Here is a 27,775-nt window from a genome sequence, read left to right as displayed (position 1 = left end):
AAACAACACATTTAGCAGCACTCGCTCTTTCAACGGTCCCTCCGCCTTGCCTCCAGCTCTGGAGCCTTACTTTATCCTATCAGCTGACATTTGAGACTGAACGAGGCTTAAGAAAACAAAGAAAAAAAAGACACGTCATAATGACACGTGACCACCATTCAGTACACCAAGGTAAACATTTCACGATCTCTTAAACTGTCAATAAAGAAAATACTCTCAGCAGTGAAAATGAGCATTTGACATTTTTGAAATATTAATGTTTAACTGGAATAAAAAAAAAAAAAAAGGAATGGCATCGCAAAAAAATCTGGGTTGCGCATTTTGAGAAATGAAGCCATTCAAGCAGCCGTATTCATCGATGATCTTCCTTTATGACCTTGACATTTACGTCACGCTGCCGAATTGAAAAAAAGCAACAACAAAAAAAAAAGCCGCTATGTTTGGAACACAGGGTGATGAAACATTGACTATTATATTGTATTTCTTTGTATATCAAAACTGAAAAACAAAACAAAACAAAAAAGAAACAAACAAAACAAAACATTGAAAGCGATGTTCAAAATGTGATAGAATGTGATTTAAAAAAAAAACAAATAGACACTTTCACATTTTTTTTTACAACTTGACGAAGATTCGAAGTGACACTAACTTATGATGTTGGCAACTTCTCATAAAAACAATTCTTGAAAATTTATTAATCAAGGATAGAGTAATCATGTAAATTTTCACGACCACATCTAAATCACTTTGATGGTTATTGTTTATATTTTTGAACCTCATTATGTTGATAATTACCATACTATATAGAAATAATTGCAAACAATTCCAGTACAATAGGACATACAGAAATAATTGCAAACAATTCCAAAACTCATAAAAAAAAGGTCAGTGATCGTTGAATCTATAAAACTTTGCGATTGACATTCGTAGCTTCAAAATAAAATTCGCCGTTACGTCATTGGGGAGGAGGGGGGGCATAAACCTTACCAAGCGTCCATATGAACAGGAGATGATTTGTTGATACAGTGTACTACGAAATCTTAACATTTCTTCGACCTATAATGAACAGAGGTTAATAAATTTTAAATTCGTGGGAATTTTTATTTTTATCTTCATTGTCTATGAATGTAAAAAAATAATAATTGATCAGTGTATCAAACGTAATTTTTTTTTTAAGTTGATAAATCCAAACACAAAGAACACTTATATTTCTCCGTAGACATTGACACTTTCCGACATTTCTGATTCTGTAATATAAATCATTTTTTGTATGTTACTATGACTCTACAGAAAGTTTATAAAGAATGTCTTTGATGATAAACTTATTTTCTCTCTCTCTCTTCTGCAATCTTTCTACATCAATCAATCTACATCTGTTTTTATTCTTTCTCTAGAGCTGATTCTCTCTCACTTTGCAGTTTTATTATTTTTGGCTGTTTCAAACTTCATATTTTTCGTTGAGTTTTTAATTCGTATAATACTTTTTAATACGTTAGGGTAAGGGTTAGGAACAGTGACGGAACACTTCTCATATCATAAAACAATCAATCAACAAACTAACCAATCAATCATTGGTAATTGTTTATAATTATTTTATTTAGAAATAGAGAAATCAAGCTTACAGTACTGAGAGATATGACTGTACATGTGCAGTTTTTCCCTTACATAATCTTTGCTAGTTTTAAATAGCATTCTCTCATGACATTCGTATCACGCTCTACTGCGCTTACTTTAGTGACGTCACTGTGTCATTAAGAAATGAATTAGAAGAATCAGAATAAAGACAGTGTCCACATACATCTTTAAACAAACGAATATTCACATTTAACTAGAGCAATACCATAAGCGAATTTCGATAAATTTAGAGACACTTCAGGACATACACTTCTCTAGGTAAACCTAACATAGAACACAAAACACTGAACTATAACTATTAAAATACAAAAAAAAAATATACTTCCTCTAGCCTGCTTTTTGCTGCTGAGCTGTGAGCTCTTTTGCAGACTGTGCCAAGGAAAAAAAGTGTGCTGTTCTCTTCAGTTGTTCAGCACTGCAGTACTGGGTGTTGGTTATGTTGGGCTGTAGTGGTTAATAGGGTCTGCCTAAGGTGGATTAGGAAGGGGCATTCAAAGAGGATATGGTTTACGGTTTTATAGGGGTGGGCGCAGTGTCTACAAATGGGGAGTTGTGTGGTTTTTATTTTCTTAAGATGGTAATTTAACAGAGGTGTGTGTCCTGTCCTTAGTTGGAAGATTGTAGATCGCTCTTTGCGGGGGAGGAAGTTAATACTGTCCAGTTTGTTAGGCATGGTCATTTCTTTGTACATGGCTCTGCCTGTGTTTCCTGATGCCCATTGGTTGAGCCATTGGTTGAGTCACTCCTCTTTGTGGTCGATACTCAAAGAGAAACAAATATAAAGGCACATTTCTTACAGGGATGGCCACAAGTTGTACAAGTGATCCTACTTCCCTATCGCCATGAGTGCATTGAACGGGTTGCCTGAATCAGCCAGGAAAACCGTTTTACATATAGCAGAGTTTAAGCCTTTAATTAACATGCACGGCTAGATTAACACATGAATACGAGTAAGACGTTATTCTGTTATCTTCTGAAGGAACGTCTGTAATTTATAAGATAAGATAAAAAATAGTAATTTTTAACACTTTCTGAAAAGAATTTTTCTTTTTCTCTTTAAAGGTACGTGACAAAGTGATCTCGAGATATGACGAATCAGAATAGTATCAATCTTACCATTTCAGCCTCTACATGTTCATTACTACGAGTTTTTTACCCACTATCTGGGGTAAACACGGAAATTGAACACTTTTTAGCTGTCGTCATAATTAGGTACTACGTCCGTCCCGTCCTGTGTATTTTGGGATTCGCTGCCAACATGATAAGCCTAGAGATTCTCAGACGCAACGGACTTCACAAACAATCCAACATACTCTTGTTTGGTTTGGTCTTAGCTGACTGTTTGTACCTGATCTCAGGAATGAACTTCGCGGAAGGGATTAGTGACGTTGGAACCGGAAACGTCTTTCCTTTCTTATGCTTGTTTGAAAACGAGGCTCTTCAATTCTTCCTCGTAGCCTGTGACCTGGCCATTTCGAAAGCCGGCCACTGGGGACTCCTAGTTGGAGCAGTTATACCAATTCTTGTTACAGGAGAGAGACTTTTAGCTATATTTAGACCTATGGCTTGCAAAACTTTGGTTACAGCTAAGAAAACAGCAGTGACCGTGGCATGCTCGTTCATGGTTAGTTTAACTTGGATATTCTGTGTTAATTTAATGTTTACGCCAGTCAAAGTGAGCCTGTCAGAATTAGTAATAAGAATATATTTACGACAGCCGAAAACACAAACAACGCTATTAGTCGCAAAACTGGGCCTTCACGTCATCAACATCAGTTTATCCTATCTCACTGTTGCTATTGTAACTCCAGGGTGCTGCATCATCTGGGTCAAAGTTCAACTCACATTGAGGCGCCGACGGAAGTTAGCCTCGTTTCATCATCAACACGTGATGTCATCAAGGAAAACACGAACGATCATTGTGACATGCCTGCTATGTGTACTGACAGACGGAACCGTCTATGTGTGCACGAGCATTGCGGTTCTTTTTGAAGGAGTCCATTTCTACTTTTTACATGAATCCAAATTTTATATATACCCGCTCAAAGCCTGCAGCAGTTGCTTTGTCTACATACTTTGTAACGAAAACTTTTATCGCCATTTTAAAGAAATTTTAAGGATTTCTGACGACAAAAAGCTTGAACTTTCTCACTGACCTAAATGTCATTACAATGATTGTGAACTTTCTAGGCCACAAAGCAAAGTCCGAAGATTTTGTTTTCCATTAATTTCGACTTCAGACTGATAACGATGTCGAAGGACTTTTTTGTGGTTGATTTTTTTGACTGTCAGTTGTGTCCATAAATGTTTTGAAGATTAAAGAGATATTCTATACATTTTTTTTACCAGTGGCGTAGCTAAGGGGGTTGTGGGGGGGGGGGGAGAATTTGAAAATCCAACCAGGGACCCCACTTGATGGAGGCCCCCAAGTGATTGTTTTTTAAATTAACTACTAAATATTACGAAAAAAAAATGCAGGGTCAAGCCTCCCGGGGCCCCCAAGTGATGGCAAATTATTTGCTACGCCTCTGTTTCTTAGGCTCTCTGAAAGATGGGCGGCCCTACAGACATGGTAAAGTAGACAGACAGAGACTATCACGTCTTGCAAGACATTTGTGTACTCTATTCGTGTCTTTACAAAGGCGTAGTAAGCAAAACGTGCGCCCGGGGCAAGGTACTCTATTGGCGCCCCTTTCCCATTAACATCACATAGAAATATAGGCTGAGTGTGGTGCTCCCCCCGACTATGCCTCTGTGTCTATATTAACGCATGTAGATCCATGTACACGAATGAAGCTGTTTTTAAATCATTATCTTTTTCACAGGGTAGATAATACTTTGCTGGTTTTTTTTTCTTAAATTTATTTTTTACGATTTACAGATAAATAATGATTTATTATTTATGTATTAATGATGTATTAATTATCTATTTATTAATGATGTAACGATTTATAATGGTATAAAGATGTGCACTACTTTATAGAGCGCTCTGTTGTTTTTTTTTTTGAAATTTCAATAACTTTTTAAAATTTATAGTATGACTATTTTTATACAAACTTTTGTTTTCTAGATTCTCCTCAAAGTTCTGTTACTAGCTGTAGTTACGTGGTACGCAATCTAGTTAGTTGGCGTCTCTTGTATCACACCTTTGGCGGTCTGCCTTATTTTTATGTTCCAGGTCTTTAACTATTTATGTTATCAGCGCCCAGTCAAAGCCAACAGAATTAAACTTACAGTAGTCGAGTCTAAAGTGCAGAAAATTGGTTTAGTCCTTCGTGAATATGGACAATGGAAAATAATGTCTAGTATGCTATTTGCACTTGAGATAAGGGAGAGAACTGTTGTTTTTTTTACAATTTGAAATAATGTAGGGAATCGAAGTGAATCAAACAAATAGATCTAATGCGTGTAAGATAGAAAACAGATTAATCACGGCGATTAATCAAACAAGGAAAAAGAAAAAAAAAGAATCAATCACGCTGTTTCGTTTACTTACGACGTCATTTCTGTAAACGTCACCATAAACATTCTTGAAAGCATTTGAATAGCATTATTTACTCAAAAGAAAATCAGTAAACACATAACACACACACGCTATATTAAGTGTAAAAAAATAAAAAACAAAAACAAATTCCAAACAGGTTAAAGTTAGTCCATTCACTTCCTGTCAGGCAAGCATTATCTCAATATTTCTTACTGCAAAAACCAATACTACTAAAATTAATTTTGGATTCTGAACTCCCCCCATGGACGTATTCCCCAGACATGTTCAACCCAAGACAGTAGACTTTTGCGCCGCTACTTCCAGGGCATGTCGGCGTATTATAGGTCAACTTTGACAGGTCGTAATCAGCGTTCAGTTCCTCATACCTCTCGTTGTCTTGTAGTCTACCAAAGCTGACATGCTTAGGGCAGCCATGAGGATGCGATACTATGAACATAAAATTCGATTTGTGTTTCTGCAAAACTTTTTTCAAGAGGCCATAGCAGAGTTGTACCGTGTTGTAAAGTCGATCTCCAAGCTCAACGTCACACGTCACGTATTTCAACTCGCAGACGTCTCTGTCAACTTTTGCGTATTCGAGACTCAAGTTTTCCAAAAGTTTAACTTCACTGTCGTCGGCGTCATAGAACAACGTGCACGTCGTCTGCTGGGCTTCGAGGTCATCGAAAACTACATGCGTAGCAGTGAAAATAAAAATTTCCCACCAGATATTATTTGTTTCGTTCAGGTCTTGACACTTTTGACATGGACATGTCTTATAGACTGTCTCCAGTTTTGTTCCAGTTGGAGTTTTGAAATTTCGACCATGGCCATCAAATCCCTCTCCATCTATATACTTGTACACATACAGTTTTCCAGTGCCTGTCCTCACAATGCTAGATGCAATTTTATCAGAAAAAGGATATTTCAGAGCGCAAGTTGGCCAATACTCTGGTCTATTCGGGCTGACTATTTTTACACAAATTTTAACTGTGAGATCAGCTGTAGCCTTGATCAGGTCAAACAAGTCATGGTCTTGATACCCTGCAGGGAGATCTCCAAGAGCAAATGTTTTAATCGGAATGAAATTTCTGTGGCCAGGATTTTTCTTACAGTTATTCCAATGCTGTAGATCAGATTCATAGACTTGCAGTTCCTGGACCTCATGATGACCTGAAAGATACGAGGAAGCAGTTTAACATTGCCAAACACACGCTAAATACGCAATGTAACAATCTCATTGTACACAAAATAAATGGTCTACTATTTGTACACATCTTATTCGAGTAATGGGAGATATTAACATTTCAAATTGAGGACTTTTTTTTATTATTGTTCCATAAATAAATGAAAAATACAATAGAGTTTTTGTTTTTAGGTATCATCATAGAAGAAAAATAAACAACTTAAGACGATGGACCTTCCGCTGGAGTCCGCAACACTAGATTCTTATCTTATCTTATAAAATACAGACGTTACTTCTTGCATCTAGACATGCATGCTAACCAATGATTTAAATTCTGAAATTTCACTGGCAACCCATTCCATGCTATAATAGCACTAGGGAAGAAGGAGCATCTTATCTTATCTTATATAATACAGACGTTACTTCAAAAAAGAAGATGATTACGTCCTACATTTAGTCATGCATATTAACCAATGACTTAAATTATGTACGAATGATGGAGGCTACAACACCAGATTGTTATGCTTTAGTCTGCGTACTTCCATGAACCAAGGTAAAAGTGGGAGGTAACGCCGAATAACAAAATTCTACAAGGGAAATAACTCAATAAATTGGAATCATACATTTCAAACGCAGTTTATGTCTCTTCAACTTAAATTGTTATCATAGACCTTGATTGTTTATGTCATTGTGCAGAGGCCAGATGTGTAGTGACAATCGTATTGTCTAAAATATTTATTACTAAATGTTTAATGTTCTACAGACTTTTGAAAAGTTTACTAATTAATATTATTAAAGCAATATATTTTTGAAGCCTTTAGATTGAATATAATGTAATTTAAACTACCATTGGTAAATAATTCAAAGAGTTTGGTGTTTAGGTTAGGGATTTTAAAAAAGCCATTGCGTACAATAATACACAGGGACTCTCGTTCGGTTGACTCGATGGTCCCGGGTTCATGCCCAACCCGCTGCGATCCCCAGTCGTCCTGCGGGAGGTTTGGACTAGGAAGATTATCTTCAACTATGAAGGAGCACCCGAAACATGTACAACAAAGAAAAAAAAAATACCCCAGCGAACTTGTTGCTTCTTATATATAAATTTCTTTTCCCTAAATAATAGTAATATTTATAACTTTTATAAAGCGCTACTTTCATGCTTATAGCATGCTCAGAGCGCTTTTGGTCCAATCTCATTTGTGGACCAGTCGGTAGGAGTAAGGGAGTCTCTGGGAGAGGGCCTTTCCGTGCTGCCCTTAGGCGCCCAGTAACCACAACTCTGCTCAAGTCGGGTGTCGAACCTCGAGCTTCCTCATAGGTAGCCAAGCCAAGTTCAGCGTACTTTGCCTCTGTAATACGTTGAATCAAAGATAAAGTATCATATTATATCTAATGTAATAATATTGTTAAATATAGTTTTGATTACATTGCATTTTATTATTTTATAAATGCCTTTGAATAATTTTCACATCTCCGTGTTCTAAAAGTGATATAATTAACTCATTTACTGACCATCCATCGCACAAACGTAAAAGGTCACTGAATGGTCACTGACGGATTGAATTCTCTGTAGAATGGAAAAATATTTCTACAATCACAATCTCATAAACCATAAATATTCTATCATAAATGTCTTTAGCATTGACTACGCTGAATCAAAGATAAAGGATCATATTGTATCTAATGTAATAATATTGTTTAATATAGTTTTGATTACATTGCATTTTATTATTTTATAAATGCCTTTGAATAATTTTCGCATCTCCGTGTTCTAAAAGTGATATAATTAACTCATTTACTGACCATCCATCGCACAAACGTAAAAGGTCACTGAATGGTTACTGACGGATTGAATTCTCTGTAGAATGGAAAAAAATATTTCTACAATCATAATCTTATAAACTATAAATATTCTAACATAAATGTCTTTAGCATTTCTTGTGTCAATCTAGCCATGCCTGTTAAATCAGTGACTTAAACTCTGCTAGGTCGTTAGTTTTACTGGCTGATTCAGGCAACCCATTTCATTCTCTAATAACACTAAGGAAGAAAGAGCACTTACAAGAATTTATTCTAGCAGAACCAAACATGGAACAAGAAATGTGATAGCCATCAGTTATTGTTTTTTTAAAAAACTTAAATACTACAAATAAAAAAAAAACAATTTACAGTTAAGAAAAAAAATGCATTATTGTTTTGTTTTTGTCATTGCTTTATTTTGAATTCGGACAATTCAAAAACCCACACAACATATTGATCATAGACTTATATCTGCTACTAGACTGGAAACCGGAAAAAAAATTCTTATCCGCGACTGATCGCTCGTGAACATTGTGTAGAAAGTTGGATCAAGGCGTTGTTTTGTCAAGTAGTTCAAAGAAGTCAAGTTGTTGTTGTTTTTTCAACCCTAACCTATGTAACATATAATTTTACTTTTTAGATCTAGATCTAGTAATTAATCATCAAAAAATACACACAAAAAATCACAATTTAGTGTTGCATTCAGTCTTTTGATAAAGAAGATTATGTATCTAAAAATTGCAAAATAATAATGAGACGAGAGTACTCTTATTTTTGATGTTCATTTACTAGATCTAGATCTAAAAATTAAATTATATGTTACATAGGTTAGGGTTGAAAAAAAAATAGCCTTTGCTTCTTTTAACTACTTTACAAAACAACGCCTTGATCCAACTTTCTAAAAAATTTTCACATTTTTTGTAGTGTTAAAAAGTCTTCATGTCCAGTCTAGATATAGTATATATAATTCTATGACATTGATGTTCGGTTACATAATAATTACAGAACAAACTTTAAACAGAAATCTAATGTAAAAAAAACAAACAACAACAACAACAACAAACTTATGCTCAGATTGGGTGACGAAGAAATCACATGTACAAACTTTTTACCAGACAGACGGACAGACGGACAGAGTGAGTTGACATAAGCTTTCTAAACACGAAGAGTTAAGATAGCAAACTAAATCTAAACAAAGTTTTGACCACGTGGGTCTTTTACTTACTCAAAGTCCACTACGATACTAAACAATTTTTGACTGCGCACGTTATTTCAAGGGAAAATTTAGATTAAAATGAAAATTTGATTTGAGACGCTTGAAATTCTAGTATTTCCTTCCTCTTTGTCTAGACGTCACGGTTTGTTAAACATTAGTTGTGCTAACAAGCTCAACAATGGGACAGCTACTTAAAAATAGCTACTGAATAATGTTCTATTTATAAAATCACATTATAGCACCATTAACTTTTGGGCTCAACACACAAATAATTGTTTCTCTCCGCTCGTCTGCCATAAAAGTCGTCTGCAGAAAAAAGGAATCAAGAAGCAGGACCGTGTTTACGAGAAAATATTAGCATAATAAATCACCACTTTTACTTAAAAATCCAAATTATTGACGAAACAATTAAGAAAAAAAGAAAGCAATAATGATTATTGCTGTAACCTAGCCACCGGACGAATAAAAAAATCTTAGACAAAGGATTGTATAACAACACTAGTTTAATAGTATAATAACACGAATAGTAGTAGTTTAATAACAAGTAGTGAACTACAGTAATAAGTAATACCAACACTGCTTTCTTGATTAAATCCTAATCATCGGCCTTTTTCTCCTTTACTATAATCATAAAATGCATAACGTAAAAAAGAATGGAGCGCCCCCTCTCGTGATATCCTGCTAACAACAGCTGCTGACCAGGAAAAATGGACATATTTGGTTACACGAACTGTCACAGCACCCCTACGACAAATGTCAAGGGACAGATGAGAGATCTCCATTACCAGTCTCTGTCCTGTGTGTCTCATGGTGCACAATCTCGCGCCTAATCACGGTGTGCAAATTCAGGGTCATAACATTATTAACAGATGCCTTTAGAAATCAAACAAGAAAATTAAAACAATTAATTGCTATTTAATTTGTTACTCAAATACCAGGTGACCGAGCCTGGCTCGTTTGAATTCTTTGTTGAGGAGATATTTTTACTTATTTTGGATCGGGTAAAATCTCCCAATTCGAATAGTAGCTTTCGTGTAATTTTAGCTCTAAGTGTCAATGTAAATGACGATTAGATAAGAAAGTCTCTGAAGTCCCCAGACAGAACACGCCGGTATGGACAGAATAGAGGGACTTCTTTTGGTCCGACAGTTATGCTTGACTAAGCACTATCTCGTATGGGGGGGGGGGGGACGAACGTTTGCAAAAGGCAGTCTTTTGTTGTGAGCTGAAAGCTGGTAGACGTAACAGACATGTCCTAGAGAAACGCTTTAAAGACCAGCTTAGGCACCGACTGACATAGAAGTGGGCATCTGACTGCAGGCGGCTTCAGAACGAGATAGCTGGAGATTTTTTTTACAAAGGCCTCGGGATACACAAAAGAAAATCCACTGTCAAGGACAGACGTAGACGGCGATATGAGAATCTAAATCTACCACCGGCGGACAATGGTTATGCTTGCGTAGACTGTGGCGAACTATGTGGGTTGCAGCTGGTGCTTCGTAGCCACGTAAAATACTGCACTCCTCCTTGATCATCGGACATCGGAAACCTTTATTACATGGGGGACAACATTGACAAGGCTGCGTCCTTTACATTGCTCAAAGCAGGTCATCTCTACCCTGAAACTGAAAGCTTTTGTTACACAAAACAGGACGGAGTAATTAGGACACACAATGATGACAAGTGCCTAAGATAATTCGATGTTGTTGACGATGCCGAAAGATTTGAAATGCGGATGATCATATAATTGTAAGTAAGTAAGGTTTCCCTTTCAGACCTTGCGATCTATGGGACAGATGATGTTAAGGTCATCTGTTTCTTTGGCCAACGGTTAACAAGCAGGGTGTTATGTGGCCCGCACAACGAACAACCGCCTAAAGTCAGGTACCCATTAGAGTTGGGTGAACTCAGGGGCGCCCTAAAAATCCCGAATTTCAAAATCCCAGTCTTCACCGGGATTCGAACCCAGGTTCGGAGGCCAAGCGCTTAACCATTCGACCGGTCATTTTATTGCTTTTGCACCTCAATTCCACTGCTTCGTATTGATAGTTGAATAGTTCTTCTAGTTTTGTTAGATTGTGTTATAGGCAGATAACTGTTTAAACTGTAGGGTAAACATCTCCCAATGTGTTGAGACTGTAAGGTAAACATCTCCCAATGTGTTGAGACAGTAAGGTAAACATCTCCCAATGTGTTGAGACAGTAAGGTAAACATCTCCCAAATGTGTTGAGACTGTAAGGTAAACATCTCCCAATGTGTTGAGACTATAGTGTAAACATCTCCCAATGTGTTGAGACTGTAGGGTAAACTTCTCCAATGTGTTGAGACTGTAAGTAAAGCGCTTGTCTTCTGAACCGCGGGTCCCCGGTTCGAACCCTGAAGATTGTAATTTTTAATTTTGGGATCTTTGGGCGCCACTGAGTCCACCCAGACGTAATGGGTACCTGACATTAGTTGGAGAAAAGTAAAGGCGGTTAGTCGTTGTGCTGGCCACATGACACCAACGTTAGCTACAGAAACCTATGGCCTTTAAGGTGACCCTATAGATAGCAAGGTCTGAAACTGAAAGGGGATATTTACCTTCTTTCACCTTGTCCAACCTCCTAAAGGACAACAGGGGATGACAGCATTCAGGGTATGAACCCGGGACCATCACAACGGTTAAACGAACATGTCCCACGACCAAGAAACCATCCTTTTCTTCGATGTTAGAAAAGCGAATTTTAGTTTGGGTAAATTAACAAAGGGAGGTAATAATAAAAATATGTTAAGGAATGTAAATAGTTTCATACTACATATTATGTCTACTTGTGAATTATAAACTGAAATGATATTACATTGTGTCTATGTAGTTTGTGCTTGATATTTTTCATTATGTCAATTAATAAATTATTCAAAGGCATTCGTTTTGTAAAGGGGATTTCTGTTCTGTTAATAACTAATTGTAACAAGTACAAGTAATATAACTCTTGTTTTGTTTTAATACAAAACATAGCATGAAACACGTTTGATATTCATAATTGTTTATTTTTTATTGTTGGTCAATATTATAATACTCATACACATTATATTGTTAGTAGAATAACAAAAAAATTGCAGAAGAAGCTTAAATCCCAATTGTAATGGACACAAATATTTGAAAGTCTAAAAAAAAAAAAAATTAAACATAAAAACACATACGAAACATAGATATGTATCATTATTTATTATATTATACAACGAAAACACATAATATGGCTACAATATTTAGCCTCGAAAACATCCCCGTACTAACAGCATTATGAACTTTGAACTGATCTAGGTTCGACTCTAATTTGAAACAAGGATACCAAGATCTACTTTTAATGATTTCTGGTCTTATTTGTCTGAAGAGTTCCACACTAGATTAAAGCAAAAAAAGTAACCTACAATGTATTTGTGAGAACCATCATTTTCTTATTTTGTTGAAACAAAAGACAAGATATAATGACAGGCTTGACACACCAGATGGTAGAACTCTGCTTATTACTAACTCTAGTGGACAAGTGCTCAAGCCTTAATTTTTATAGTTAATATGTCTATTTTATTATAGTTTTTAACTTTAAAAATAAAAATAACGCTAACTGTAGTATAGGGCTATATTATTATTATTTTTTATTTAAACGAATAAGAAATAATCCAACCTCAAAAATAATCAAAGTGTTCGCTCAATTCTAAGAATGTTGCGTTAAAGAAAAAAGGTTTGGGAAGCACTGACCTAAACACTAAACTCCTAAACATTGTAAAAAAAAAATTACATCCGTCATCTAACTTTACAATACATTACAGAACAATATTATTATAACAACTCAGCTGATAAATCACGTGCGATTTAAAAGGAATAGAACTAACTAATGGTCTACATATATCTATATTACAAAGATGAAATTAATCCCCAAATGTTCAAGATATGTGATGTTTTATTCGCCATGTAATAATCTCATAGGGTCCTTATTATGCATGTTCACAGCGCTCTATAAATTCAATGAAATTATATTATTATTATTATAAAATGTTTGCTTTATATTTTCCTGTTATTGAATATTTGAACGATGAAATGAACCAACAGTGTTGAACAAACTCTAACAGTACAAAGTTTACATACAACATTACTTGGACACTACTATCTGAATATAACATTTTGTTAGTTTCTACTTAGAATGTAAGTTAACAACGGGAGTGTCAGCAACATCAACATGGACGTCGTAGCAGAAGTTGTACCATTTCCAGCAACAGAAGAGTCTGAAATATTAGAAAAAACAACAACATAAAAAAAGACTTAAAAAAAAAACCAAAGAAAAGCTTAGACAAAGTGTAATTGCAGGGCCGGCCTTAGGCCACTGCAACCTATGCGGTCGCAGTGGGCCCCGCGCTAATTCTGATGTGTAATATTTAATTGCAAAATATGTACGAAAAATTCCTGGAAATGCCCTGCACTTATTAAAATCTCGTGAAAACTCTTACAAATCTCCTAAAAAATAGACAAAATTGTCATTCATTACGGAAAACGCCAATCCTACGCTCGATAAAAAAAAATGCATTGTCAGCTTTCATGTTGGAAGGTTCGTAATGTAAAGTTAACTTTATCGCAATTTTGTACTTTGAAAAGAATGAATAAAATGCAAAAGCGGAATTTATTTCTAATACAAAATCTTAAATTTCACTTGTTACACTTATTCCCACCCAGACTAGGCCCCGCGCAATCAGTTTCGCATAGGGCCCCGCAATTGCTAGGACCGGCCCTGTGTAATTGTATCAATTAGTCTGGATCAGTCATGAATTAAATTTGTAATAGACTTAGACCACAACCAACAATAATGTTTCTGTGCGATTTATAATACTTTTACCAATTGTTTTTGTTTAGCACTATTTTATATCTTAGCCTTTTTCAATGCGCTATGATCTAACTATCTGGACAAGTTGGGAAAATGTGAAAAAGGAGGGGGGGGGGTGAAGAAAGGGATGTCAGGACGGATTTGACGGTCATTCGTTTATAAAGCATTCACAAAAAGGGGGGGGGGGAAGGACCTAAATTTGAAATCGCGCCTCACGCCTCTTCGGGTGAACGCGCTAACCACTCTGCTATTGAGGTTTGTACTAGTAGAGAGGATTATATACTTATACATTGTTTGATTAAGTTTAGAGCGACGACATATATCATTAAAAAAAGGGACTAATTCAGTTTATCCCACCAGTTCAGTCAAGTACAATTTCTATCCCTTGTTCAAGATACAAAACAAACAAAATTTATTACCAACAGCTTATTAAATAATCAGTTAATTTGTTTTTTTTTTTTAAATTGATTCTGGTGTTGTCAGGTCAAAGAAATAATCGTGCAAAATTTCAGCTTGATCCGAGATTGGGTGTCGTTGAAATTAACGTGTACAAACATTTTACCAGACATAACAGATAGATAGAGTGAATTGATAAATAAGCTTTGTAAAAACAGCCCTGACAAGAACTAGCAAGACAGTTTATAAATAACACGTGTTGCATCCTAGACCCGAGAAGTGAACTATCAAAGGGGCGCAAGATTTCTCTTCTATAGAACTAATAGATTACATGAGTTATGGTTCTTCCTTGGTTTTATCGCCTTTGTTTTTTGTTCTCTTATATCTATGTGGTTTCGATCTAGTTTGTGGACATAAAACCCTCCCCCTCATCCCTTTTTTCGTGTTGCAGCACTTCTCATAGCTTTCTAGCTATTTATAGAAATATTGAAACACAAATTTAGTTTAAAACATTCCTTAGAAAGCTTAAAAAGATTTCAGAAATTAAATAATGAAAATAAGAAAAAATACTTAAAAAGGCCAACAGCGAACACAATTACAGAAAGCCTCAGACAACTATGTATAAAGAGGACTAATTCAGCTTATACCACCACTTCAGTCAAGTACTATTTCTTTCCCTTGTTTGAGATACCTTAAAAAAAAATAATTAATTACCAATAACTAATTAGTATATATATTTTTTTAAAATTGATTCTTGAGTTCTCAGGTAAAAGAAATAATTGAGCGAACTTGCAGCTTGATCCGAGATGGGGTGTCGGTGAAATAACGTGTACAAACTTTTTACCATACAGACAGAGTGAGTTGATATAATCTTTGTAAAAAAACAACTCTGGATCAAGATTTTACCATCACAAAAGAGATACAAGATGATGAAAGCGAAAGCGGACTCATACTCTCTTTTGACTCCCCCCCCCCCTCGGTAATCGAATTATTAAATAAAATTAAACTTTCTGATATAAACATTTCACGTGTAAATTTTGAGTGAGTCTGATATGAATGTTTTTTTGTTTTGTTTTCTATAATTTTAATGTACAGAAATTATGAAGTGTTAATTAGTTATACAATTTAGAAGGTAACATAGAAATAGTGTTCTTTTACTACTGTAAAATCTCCAAGCTAGTTTGCTCCTTGTACTAACTTATAATTAATATCCAGTTGAAATCCTTGATTTCTTTATTCAATATTATTCAGATACTGGGAATCGAAAAGACATCGTAAAAATCTCCCATTAAGCAGATTTTGTTGTGACAATTTACACACCCCGGCGCCGTCGCAACCGTAAATCTGAGAAGTGGTGAAATACATTGTCTGGTTAAATTTAGTTATAAGTACTCACTTGGACACAACCGTTTCATAGCGGTTTCAGCTGCAGCAAGGGCTGTATCGACTTCAGCCAGATGAAGAGAAGTACACCCGGTGTCTGATATCATCCCCTTTAGACAAGTGATGTAGCTGGTGTATTTACTATAGGTAAAATAGAAGAAAAAATATTTATATAATAAACGAATTTATGGCACTGATAGTTATAACCATCAGCTTACGACAATCACTATAAAATGGAAATATGTTTCGATTGTCCTTGACATTTCAAAAGGAGCCGTTTAGACCTATTGACCAACGTTTTTTAAAACAAGAATAAATAGTGCGCTATAGAAAATGGTTTGTGCAGTTTAGAATTCAACAAAACGCCATTGGACCACATTATCTTATATAATACAGACGTTACTTAAAAAAAGAAGATGATTACGTCCTAAGCGTCATGCATTTAGTCATGCATATTAACCAGTCACCTAAATTCTGCCTAGTCACTGGTTCTCGTGGCTAGCTCAGGCAACCCATTCCATGCTCTAATAGCACTAGGGAAGAAGGAGTATTTGTACAAATTTGTCATAGCATATGGAACGAGGAATGTGCCTTTATCTTTGTGTCTTTCTAATTTATTAGCGGCCCCCGAAAGGGGAAAAGACGCTATTAGTTTTGTGCGAAATGTCTGTCCGTCTGTCCGTCCGTCCCGTTTAGATCTGGAAAAATCTCATTTTTAAAATCAGTTATGCAAGCAGTTTTTGTAAAGAGAAAAAGCTAATAAGTATGCATTATAAGTTAGACCTAATTTAAAATGAATAGTAATTTTGTAAACTTCATTTTTCTGAGCTTATTTTGTCATCGGTAATAATTTTTTTTTTTTTTTTTTTTTTTTTTTTTTTTTTACAGGATTCGAATAAGAGATTGAGCCTATTGAAAACAGTTAGGCCAGGGGAGTCGCGGTAAAGCGCTTGGCTTCCGAACCGGAGGTCCTGGGTTCGAATCCTGGTGAAGACTGGGATTTTCAACTTTGGAATCTTTGGGAGCCACTGAGTCCACTCAGCTCTAATGGGTACCTGACATTAGTTGGGGAAAAGTAAAGGCGGTTGGTCGTTGTGCTGGCTACATGACACCCTCGTTAACCGTAGGCCACAAAAACAGATGAACTTTACATCATCTGCCACAAGGTCTGAAAGGGGAACTATTTAGGCCAGGTTCACATCTAAATTTACATTCACTTTCACCTATTCTTTGATCCGCGGGACCTTTGGGGCACTACACAAGATCTGTTAACCTTCTTTCTCCATTCTTATCTCTCATTTGTCTTTGAAATAATTTCATTTGGATGTTCTCTCTGAAAATATTGAAGCCTGCCTGGGTGGACCACTTCGGGGGCCGATTTTGAGTTTGTGTTTCCACACAAACTGTCTTTTGTAACCTTTTTAGATTTTTTTTTGTATTTGAAGATTATGGTTCAGTGTTTTATGTATAATTACTACTTTACTTCTAAGTCTTCTACCCTGAAGGCTTTGTAAATTTAGTGATTTTACTTAAGGTGGAGTTGTGTAACATATGTAATATATAGAGAGTTTAGATTTACTGAGCCTAGGATTTTGAACTAAATATCTAAATGATGGCGGAGGAGAGGTGGCTCAGCTGTAAAGCGGGTTCAAATCCTAGTGAAGACTGGTATTTTAAATTTCGGTATCTTTGGGCGCCTCTGAGTCTAATGGGTACCTGACATTCGTTGGGGAAAAAGTAAAGGCGGTTGGTCGTTGTGCTGGCCACATGACATCCTCGTCTGAAAGGGGAACTTTTTAACTGTCTGGCTGATGCACGGTTTGGTTATGACCACATTCTTGTACGTTGAAGAGTATTGAACACTAACTGCAGAACTAGACCGTAGATGCAAGCAGTGGAATTCAGATGCTGCAGTAGGAGATTAGGTATTCATTGTAAGGGCAATCCTCTGAGTCCACCCAACACTAATGGGTACCTGCCATTAGTGGGGAAAAGTAAAGGCGGTTGGTTGTTGTGGCTGGCCACATTGCACCCTCGTTAACCGTGGGCCACAAGAACAGATGACCTTTACATCATCTGCATTATAGATCGCAAGGCCTGAAAGGGAACATTGACTTTTTAAAACATAAAATTTACTACAATATTAGTCTACAAAGACCACAAACTCAAACGATGAAATTGGAAGCTAGATCACAATGTCCTCTGGCTCTCAAAGACCTTCCTGCAGGGAAAAGTACCAGGAACAGAATGGAAAGGTATGGAACCGGCTTACATTGCACTATTAAGCAACTCCAACGATGACATTGGAAGCTAGATCACAATGTCCTTAGGCTCGCGAAGACCTTCCTGCAGGGAAAAGTACCAGGAAAAGAAAGGAAAGGTATGGAACCGGCTTACATTGCACTATTAAGCAACTCAAACGATGACATTGGAAGCTAGATCACAATTTCCTCAGGCTCGCGAAGACCTTCTTGCAGGGAAAAGTACCAGGAAAAGAAAGGAAAGGTATGGAACCGGCTTACATTGCGTTATTAAGCAACTCAAACGATGACATTGGAAGCTAGATTACAATGGCGATTGGGCCCACGGTGATTACAGTTAAAAAAAAAACAACAACAAAAAAAAAAAGACAAAAACTAACATTTTATGGCCATATCACAATGTCCTCAGGCTCGCGAAGACCTTCCTGCAGGGAACAGTACCAGGAAAAGAAAGGAAAGGTATGGATCCGCCTTACAATGTACTATTAAGCACAGCTGAAGTTAAAAAAGTTAACTAATGTTCTTACGCGCATGTTCCAGTTCCTGAAACAGACGTACACACAGTACAGGCAGACACCGTTTCATACAGAACTGTAACAGAAGACATTATCCAGTTTTTAATGAAATTAAACTTATATTCATCTTCAAAAGTTAACTGTCTTATGACTTCTTTTTTTCTTTTTACTAAGTTTAATTTCTGTTTACCTGCAGACAGAACAAGAGACAACAAAGTGACGGAAGACATCCTGGAAATCTTTGTTCTACTTCTTGCAAAGCTGCCGAAGTAAATCTAGATATATTTTGTTTTTAAAAAGTGGCATCAGAAAGTAATCAAATTATAGTTTTAAAATGATATAAATAATACACCGTGGTGTTTTCGTAACGTCATTCATCGTTTCAAGGAAAATTTAAGGCTAGCTCAGGCAACCCATTCCATGCTCTAATAGCACAAGGGAAGAAAGAAGGAGTATTTGTACAAATTGTAAATCTAAAAATAGCCTGACGACAGTGTTTGACTACTATGCCAGTTTTGGCATTATTCTCATGGCAAAATCATATCTGATTTTAACCGCTCGAACTAAAAAATTATTTTAGTATGATTCACAATAAAAGAATCTTACCTGCACTTTTTATCATCTTATCTTCTTATCTTATATAATACAGACGTTACTTCAAAAAAAAGAAGATGATTACGTCCTACGCGTCATGCATTTAGTCATGCATATTAACCAATGACTTAAATTCTGCAAAGTCACTGGTTTTCCTGGCTAGCTCAGGCAACCCATTCCATGCTCTAATAGCACTAGGGAAGAAGGAGTATTTGTACAAATTTGTCCTAGCATATGGGGCGAGGAGTGTGCCTTTATCTTTGTGTCTTTCAGAGTATTTTATTAAATTCTGTTTTTGTATTTCAAGATTATGGTTCAGTGTTTTATGTATAATTGCTACTTTACTTTTGAGTCTTCTGTCCTGAAGGCTTTCTAAATTTAGTGATTTTACTAAAGGTGTTACTCTGGTTAAGTATGAATATTCGTTAGTTATGAATCTCACTGCTCTATTTTGTGTCAATTACAGTTTCTTAATGTTTTTTTTAGTTGAGGGGTCCCAAACGGAGGATGCATATTCTATTATTGGCATAACCAAGGTTAAATAACATTCAAGGAAAAATAAGGAAATAAGGAAATGATATTCAAAAGCATAATTAGACCAGCAGAAAGTGAGAACTCGACACTAACAAAGACAACCGAAAATCTACTCAATACTTGGGAAGGAAAATTCTTAGGAAAATCTATGGTCCCATACAGGATGAAACTGGCTGAAGGACACGCACTAACCATGAGAAATATCAATTGTATGAAGACCCACCGATAGTGACAGAAATAAAAAAGAACAGACTACTTTGGGCAGATAACCTTGAAAGAATGTCTGATAACAGAGCGAAAATTGTATACAGGCAAAAACGAAAAGGCAGGCGACTCAAAGGCAGACCCCGAATGCGATGGATCGATGATGTGGAGGCAGATCTGCAACAGCTTAGGGGTTAGGGCGTGGAGACGAAAGACCCAGGAGGGATCTTATCTTATCTTATCTTATATTATATAATACAGACGTTACTTTAAAAAAGAAGATGATTACGTCCTACGCGTCATGCATTCAGTCAGGCATATTAACCAATGACTTAAATTCTGCCAAGTCACTGGTTTTCCTGGTTAGCTCAGGCAACCCGTTCCATGTGCTCTAATAGCACTAGGGAAGAAGCGATCTGAATGGAAGGATGTGTGGAAGCAGGCCAGAGCCCTCCGTGGGCTGTAGCGCCACTGGGATGGATGGATGAAGGGTCTATAGAAATACTGTATAATATACAGATCAGGCTTGACTTCCGCACAGTCCCAAGCCTGAGTCCTTAAACAAGGAAAATAGGCATTCCTTGTGACCGCCATTCAAATGATTATAACGACAATGTTTTTAGATCTACAAAATAACGAAGAAATTATAATAACCTATCTTACCCAATACCAAGAAAAGCTCCAGTAAAGAATTCGCTCCAAGCAAAAAAAAAAAAAAATTAAAAAAATAAAAACAAGCAGCAATGACACCTACAGAGCGCGTTCTAAGAAAATGCGCATAAACTATTATGGTGCACACAAGAAACACACCTAACAAAGAACCAACTTTGTATGCGCATGATAGTCTGCAATGCTATAGGACTCTAGGACGACTGTAGGACTTGTAGGACAGGTTTTGATCTTGAAACAATCTTCCTGAATGTCTGAAGGTAAACCACACCACCGGACACCAAACCACACCACCGGACACTAAACCACACCACCGGACACCAAACCACACCACCGGACACCAAACCACACCACCGGACACCAAACCACACCACCGGACACCAAACCACACCACCGGACACCAAACCACACCACCGGACACCAAACCACACCACCGGACACCAAACCACACCACCGGACAGCCATCCTTAGAAAAAAAAATTGTAGAGTGCTGTTAACAAACATGATGGTAGGCTCAAGGCGCTGTGATAACATTATAAACATAAACAGGACAACCAAAATGACAAACTAATCTAAAAAAGTTTTAAACAGCTAGTTTTTTTACTGTTCTTCTTGAAAGTCACATAACATGTTGTCTGTCTGAGATCAATGGGGAGTGAGTTATAAACCTTTGGGCCGTGCACTGAAAAAGCCCGCAAACCGTTACTTTTGAGGGAGAAACGTAGCACCACTAGAAGCCCTGAGTTCTTGGAGCGCTGGTCTCTATGAGGGGCATGTGAAGTGATCAGTTCACTATGTTATAAAATCACTTTGAAACGACCAGCAGTACAACTAGACATGATGCGCGAAACCTATTTGTCCCTTTTTTTTTTCTTAAAGTACTAAATATTTTCATTAATGGATAGCTGATCTTTTTTACAATTTTTCTTTACACGAGCAAGGGTGGTCTGACTATATGGGCATTGGGGCAAATGCCCGGTGCCGTGACCTAAATGGACCGGTAGAGTCACCGAGAGGGCCGCATGCTGCCTCTATGTATTCAATTGTTAAAGCATTTATAATCTTTTTTTTTATGAAAAGGGTCTTCTGAGAGTCGTGTTTAAAAGAAATTTCGCTACAGTCTAATATTAATTTAATCAACACATTTTTCGAAATAATGTAATAGTCTACGTTAGAAGACAGTGCTGTTAGTAGTAGCTCCATCTTTTAGGGGCTACACACTGAGGGATTAAAAAGCAACATAAAGCCTATATAAAATACCCAGAAAGACACAAAGATAAAGGCACATCCCTTGTCCCATATGCTAGGACAAATTTGTACAAATACTCCTTCTTCCCTTCTTCCCTAGTGCTATTAGAACATGGAATGGGTAGCCTGAGCCTGAGATGAACTCCTATTGAAAAATCAGAGCAGGAAGGACTAGTCCTCCCGTAGTGCTCTGGCAAGAAACTTAGCCTGAGCCAGCCAGGAAAACCAATGACTTGGCAGAATTTAAGTCATTGGTTAACAGAACTATATTGACCTAGGTACACACTTAGAACATTGGTTAATATGCATGACTAAATGCATGACGCGTAGGACATAATCATCTTTTTTGAAGTAACGTCTGTATTATAGAAGATAAGACGATAAGAAGATGATTTCTAATAGAAATAAAGCGCTCATTGTATGTTTGTTTGTAAAATGTTTTACATGTTTCGGATGTTCCTTCAGAGTTGAAGATAATTACTTCCTAGTCCAAACCTCCCGCAGGACGACGGGGGATGGGAGCGGGCAGGGTTTGAACCCGGGACCATCGATAAATCTGAACGACAGTCCAGCGTGCAAACCGCACGACCAGGCAGCCATCCATGTATTCAAGTGAACAGTTATCTAACTCAAACTTAACATAATGAATTTGAGGGCATGTAGGCCTGTAATTGGATGTCTATCAAATGTAATTTAATTGATGGTCTTGATTGTATAGAAAATTTCTCGGGCCGATTTTGACACCCAGTCCGCCCCTGGTCACGATGAATATATACTTATAAAATTTAATCCTTCCCAATCATTCTCTATCAATAAGGTGATGATTTAGTAGATGATTGATACGGTGGGCGTAGTCAGGGGGCGTTTAACCCCCCCCCTGAAAAAAAATCCTGGCTACGCCCATGATTGATACACATTGAGCCTAAATAATTTGGAAAGAGGCTATTAGACTAAATGACCATTTAGAAAAGAGCCGCTCAGCGATCATGTTTGAGCCTCTTTTTTTTCAATTCACACTTTACTTCCTTGTCAAAGAAGGCCCTGTGGCAGAACAGTAAAGCGCTTGTCTTCTGAACCGCGGGTCCCCGGTTCGAATCCTGGTGAAGATTGGGATTTTTAATTTCGGGATCTTTGGGCGCCACTGAGTACACCCAGATGTAATGGGTACCTGACATTAGTTGGAGAATAGTAAAGGCGGTTAGTCGTTGTGCTGGCCACATGACACCCACGTTAGCTACAGAAACCTATGACCTTTACAGGTGACCCTATAGATCGCAAGGTCTGAAACTGAAAAGGGATATTTACCTTCTTTCACCTTGTCCAAACCTCTTGCAGGACGACAGGGGATAGCAGCTTTCAGGGTATGAACACGGGACCATTGGACCAAAATGGAGAGGTCATCACAACGGTTCAACGAACATATCGCACGACCAAAAAAACCATCCTTTTCTTCGATGTTAGAAGAGCTAATTTTAGTTTGGGTATATCAACAAAGGGAGATAATAAGCAAATCTGTTAAAGGATATAAATAGTTTCATACTATATATTATGTCTACTTCTGAATTATAAACTGAAATGATATTACAAAATTTAAAAAATTGTTCAAAAGGATTCATTTTGTAAAGGGAGTTTCTGTTCTGTTAATAACTAATTGTAACAAGTACAAGTAATATAAGCCTTTATTTTTAAATTATTATGACACTAACCAATACTACAATGATAAAATGGAACACTATATTCTATAATTGTTTTATTTTATTGTTGGTCAATACTACAACACACATACACTTTATATTGTTAGTAGAATAACAAAAATTTGCAGAACAAACTTAAATCCCATATGTAATGGACACCAATATTTAAAAGTCTAAACATATAAAAAAATTTAAACATAAAATCACATACGAAACATAGATATGTATCATTGTTTATATATTTAATACAACGAAAATACATAATGCGGCTAAGGTACTTAGCTCTGAAAGCATCCCCGTACTAACAGCATTATGAACTTTGAACTGATCTAGGTTCGACTCCTATTTGAAACAAGGATACCAAGATCTACTTTTAATGATTTCTGGTCTTTTTTGTCTGAAGAGTTCCACACTAGTTTAAAGCAGAAAAAAGTAGTAACCTACAATCTATTTGTGAGAACCATCATTTTCTTATTTTGTTGAAACAAAAGACAAGATATAGTGACAGGCTTGACACACCAGGTGGTAGAACTCTACTTGTTATTACACCTGGACACTGCTGTGTAAGTGCTTAAGCCTTAATTTTTATAGTTAATATGTCTGTATTTTATTATAGTTTTTAACTTTAAAAATAAAATAGCGCTAAATGTAATATATGGCTTTATTATTATTAAACGAATAAGAAATAATCCAACCTAAAAAATAATCAAAGTGTTGGCTCAATTCTAAGAATGTGCAAAGTGTTGCTTTAAAGAAAAAGGTTTGGGAAGCACTGATCTAAGCACTAAACTCCTAAACATTGTAAATAAAAAAATTTACATCCATCATCTAACTTTACAATACATTACAGAACAATATTATTATAACAACACAGCTGGTAAATCACGTGCGATTTAAAAGGACTAAAACTAACTAACGGTCTATATAGATCTATCTTCAATACACGAAATTAATCCCCAAATGTTCAAGATAGGTGATGTTTTATTCGTCATGTAATAATCTCATAGGGTCCTTATTATGCATGTTCATTTAATAAAATTATATTATTATTATTATAAAATGGTTGCTTTATATTTTCCTGTTATTGAATATTTGAACGATGAATGGAACCAACAGTGTTGAACAAACTCTAACAGTACAAAGTTTACATACAACATTACTTGGACAATACTATCTAAATATAACATTTTGTTAGTTTCTACTTAGAATGTAAGTTAACAACGGGAGTGTCAGCAACAGCAACATGGAAGTCGTAGCAGTAGTTGTACCATTTCCAGCAACAGAGGTGTCTGAAATATTAAAAAAAAAAACAACATAAAAAAAACAACAAACTAATGCTTAGACAAAGTGTAATTGTATCAATTAGTCTGGATCAGTCATGAATTAAATTTGTATTAGACCTATTCCACAACCAACAATAATGTATCTGTGCGATTTATAATATTTTTACCAATTGTTTGTATTTGTCACTATTGTACATCTTAGCTTTTTCAATGCGCTATAATCTAACTCTTATCTGGACAAGTTTGGGAAATGGGAAAAAGGGAGGGGGGGGGGGTGAAGAAAGAAAGAGATGTCAGGGTGGATTTGACCGTCAATCGTTTATAAAGCATTCACAAAAAAGGGGGGGGGGAGGGGGATCTAAATTTGAAATCGCGCCTCATGCCTCCTCGGGTCAACGCGCTAACCACTCTGCTATTGGGGTACGTACGAATAGAGAGGATTATACTTATACTTATAGATTGTTTGTTTAAGTTTGGAGCGGCGACATATATCATTAAAAAATGGGACTAATTCAGTTCATCCACCCAGTTCAGTAAAGTACAATTTCTATCCCTTGTTCAAGATACAAAGCAAAAATAATTTATTACCAACAGCTGGTTGGGCATATGTAAATAATCGGTTAATTTGTTTTTTAATTAATTCTGGTGTTATCAGGTCAAAGAAATAATTGTGCAAAATTTCAGCTTGATCCGAGATTGGGTTTCGTTGAAATTAACGTGTACAAACATTTTACCAGACAGATAGACTGAATTGATAAATAAGCTTTGTAAAAACAGCCCTGACAAGAACTAGCAAGACAATTTATAAATAACACGTGTTGCATTCTAAGCCCGAGAAATAAATTGTCCAAGGGGCGCAAGTATTTTCTTCAATCGAACTAATAGATTATCATGAGTTATGGTTCTTCCTTGTTTTTATCGCCTTTGTTTTTTGTTCTCATAAACTATTTTGACCCCCCTCGGTAATCGTATCATTAAATAAAATTAAACTTTCCGATATAAACATTTCACGTGTAAATTTTGAGTGAGTCTGGTATGAATGTTTAGTTTAGTTTTCTGTAATTTTGATGTACAGAAATTATGATGTGTTAATTAGTTATACATGGAGAGAGAGCATAGAGGAAGGGTCACAAACTGCAGATGTCATACACAACGGAAGCAGAAAGAAGGGTGAAAATGCAACGGCGCCTGGTGATTACATATGCCCAACCTGCGATCGCAGCTGTGTATCAAGGATTGGCCTCTTTGGTCACACAAGAAGTAGCAAAGGGAAAAGATCGTCTCTCGACACGTAAAATGCCACAGAGGAATTAGTTATACAATTTAGAAGGTAACAGAGAAATAGTGTGTTTTTAATACTGTAAAATGTCCAAGCGAGTTTGCTTGTTGTACAAACTCATTATTAATATCCAGTTGAAATCCTTGATTTCTTTTTTCAAAATTATTCAGATACTGATAATCGAAAAGACATCGTGAAAATCTCCCATTAAGTAGGTTTTGTTCAAACAAGATTGATGGACAAAAGTACAAAATAGGGTAATTGCTTCAAGTCTGAGAAGTGGTGCAATTAATTGTCTGGTTAAATTTAGAGTTTAGTACTCACCTTCACACGACAACAGTTTCAAAGCGCTTTCAGCTGCAGCAACGGCTGCATCGATTCCAGTCAGCTGAAGAGAAGAACACCCGCTGTTTGATAACATAGCCTTCAGACAAGTGATGTAGCTGGTGTAGGTACTAAAGGTAAAATAGAAGAAAAAATATTTATATAATAAACGAATTTATGGGATTATAACCATCAGCTTACGACGATCACTATAAAATGGAAATATGTCCTTCTCATTTCAAATGGGGCCGTTCAGACCTATTGACCAACGTTTTTTAAAACAAGAATAAATAGAGCGCTGTAGAAAATGGTTTCTGCAGTTCAGAATTCAGCAAAACGCCATTGGACCACATTATCTTATCGTATATAATACAGACGTTACTTCAAAAAAGAAGATAATTACGTCCTACGCGTCATGCATTTATTCATGCATATTAACCAGTCACTTAAATTCTGCTTAGTCAGTGGTTTTCCTGGCTAGCTCAGGCAACCCATTCAATGCTCTAATAGCACTAGGGAAGACTGAGCTTTTGTACAAATTTGTCCTAGCATATGGAATAAAGAGTGAGGCTTTATCTTTGTGTTTTTCTGAGTAATTTATTTTATTTTGTTTTTGTATTTGAAGATTATGGTTCAGTGTTTTATGTATGATTGCTACATTACTTTTAAGTCTTCTATCCTGAAGGCTTTCTAAATTTAGTGATTTTACTTAAGGTGGAGTTGTGTAACATATGTAATATATAGAGAGTTTAGATTTACTGAGCCTAGGATTTTGAACTAAATATCTAAATGATGGCGGAGGAGCGGTGGCTCAGTCGTAAAGCGTGTTCGAATCCTGGTGAAGAAAGGTATTTTAAATTTCGGTATCTTTGGGCGCCTCTGAATCTAATGGGTAATGGATACTGACATTCGTTGGGGAAAAAGTAAAGGCGGTTGGTCGTTGTGCTGGCCACATGACACCCTCGTTAACCGCAGGCCACAGAAACAGATGACCTTTAGATCATCTGCCCTATAGACCACAAGGTCTGAAAGGGGAACTTTTAACTTTCTGAAATTTGAAAGAGACAAGTTTTCTGAGTGTTCTATACACATTTGGAGATGCGGTGGCGGATGGTAAAGCGTTCAACTTTTGAGCCGAGGACTCCGGGTTTGAATCCTGGTGAGGACACGGATTTTGAATTTCGGGATTTTAGGGCGCCTCTGAGTCCACCCAGCA

The 27,775-nt window shown here is 36.4% G+C and overlaps 3 protein-coding genes across 7 annotated transcripts in view; all 3 read right to left on the bottom strand.

Annotated features, from left to right (window-relative positions):
* Window positions 1-5,297: 5,297 nt before the first annotated feature.
* Window positions 5,298-7,867, bottom strand: LOC129923796 (uncharacterized). The gene is made up of 2 exons (XM_056016528.1): window positions 7,818-7,867; window positions 5,298-6,292 (listed from the first exon to the last, which is right to left on the bottom strand). The coding sequence occupies exons 1-2, from the start codon at window positions 7,822-7,824 to the stop codon at window positions 5,319-5,321; spliced, it is 981 nt and encodes a 326-aa protein (XP_055872503.1). The 5' UTR covers window positions 7,825-7,867; the 3' UTR covers window positions 5,298-5,318.
* A 4,643-nt stretch (window positions 7,868-12,510) lies between these two features.
* On the bottom strand, window positions 12,511-20,829 carry LOC129923799 (uncharacterized). Of its 2 annotated transcripts, none has more exons than XM_056016535.1 (5): window positions 20,726-20,829; window positions 18,921-19,005; window positions 18,743-18,806; window positions 15,968-16,095; window positions 12,511-13,582 (listed from the first exon to the last, which is right to left on the bottom strand). In XM_056016535.1, the coding sequence occupies exons 2-5, from the start codon at window positions 18,958-18,960 to the stop codon at window positions 13,485-13,487; spliced, it is 330 nt and encodes a 109-aa protein (XP_055872510.1). In that variant the 5' UTR covers window positions 18,961-19,005; window positions 20,726-20,829; the 3' UTR covers window positions 12,511-13,484. The 2 variants fall into 2 exon arrangements, with proteins under 2 accessions (XP_055872510.1, XP_055872511.1); XM_056016536.1 differs by having other exon boundaries at window positions 18,921-18,991; window positions 20,726-20,827.
* Window positions 20,830-23,716: 2,887 nt separating this feature from the next.
* The window catches only part of LOC106071130 (uncharacterized), a 53,365-nt gene continuing 49,306 nt past the window's right edge, over window positions 23,717-27,775 (bottom strand). For all 4 annotated transcript variants that reach the window (XM_056015881.1, XM_056015883.1, XM_056015882.1 and 1 more), the window contains 2 exons: window positions 26,560-26,690; window positions 23,717-24,962 (listed from right to left, as the gene is read on the bottom strand). In XM_056015881.1, the coding sequence (XP_055871856.1) occupies window positions 24,865-24,962; window positions 26,560-26,690 (229 nt within the window). In that variant the 3' untranslated portion in view covers window positions 23,717-24,864. The remainder of the gene's footprint in view (window positions 24,963-26,559; window positions 26,691-27,775) is intronic.

This window comes from Biomphalaria glabrata, chromosome 17 (assembly GCF_947242115.1).
Source record: "Biomphalaria glabrata chromosome 17, xgBioGlab47.1, whole genome shotgun sequence".
NCBI lineage: Eukaryota > Metazoa > Mollusca > Gastropoda > Planorbidae > Biomphalaria > Biomphalaria glabrata.
The sequence above is the reverse complement of the archived record's forward strand: the minus strand, read 5'-3'. Positions and strand labels throughout refer to the sequence as shown.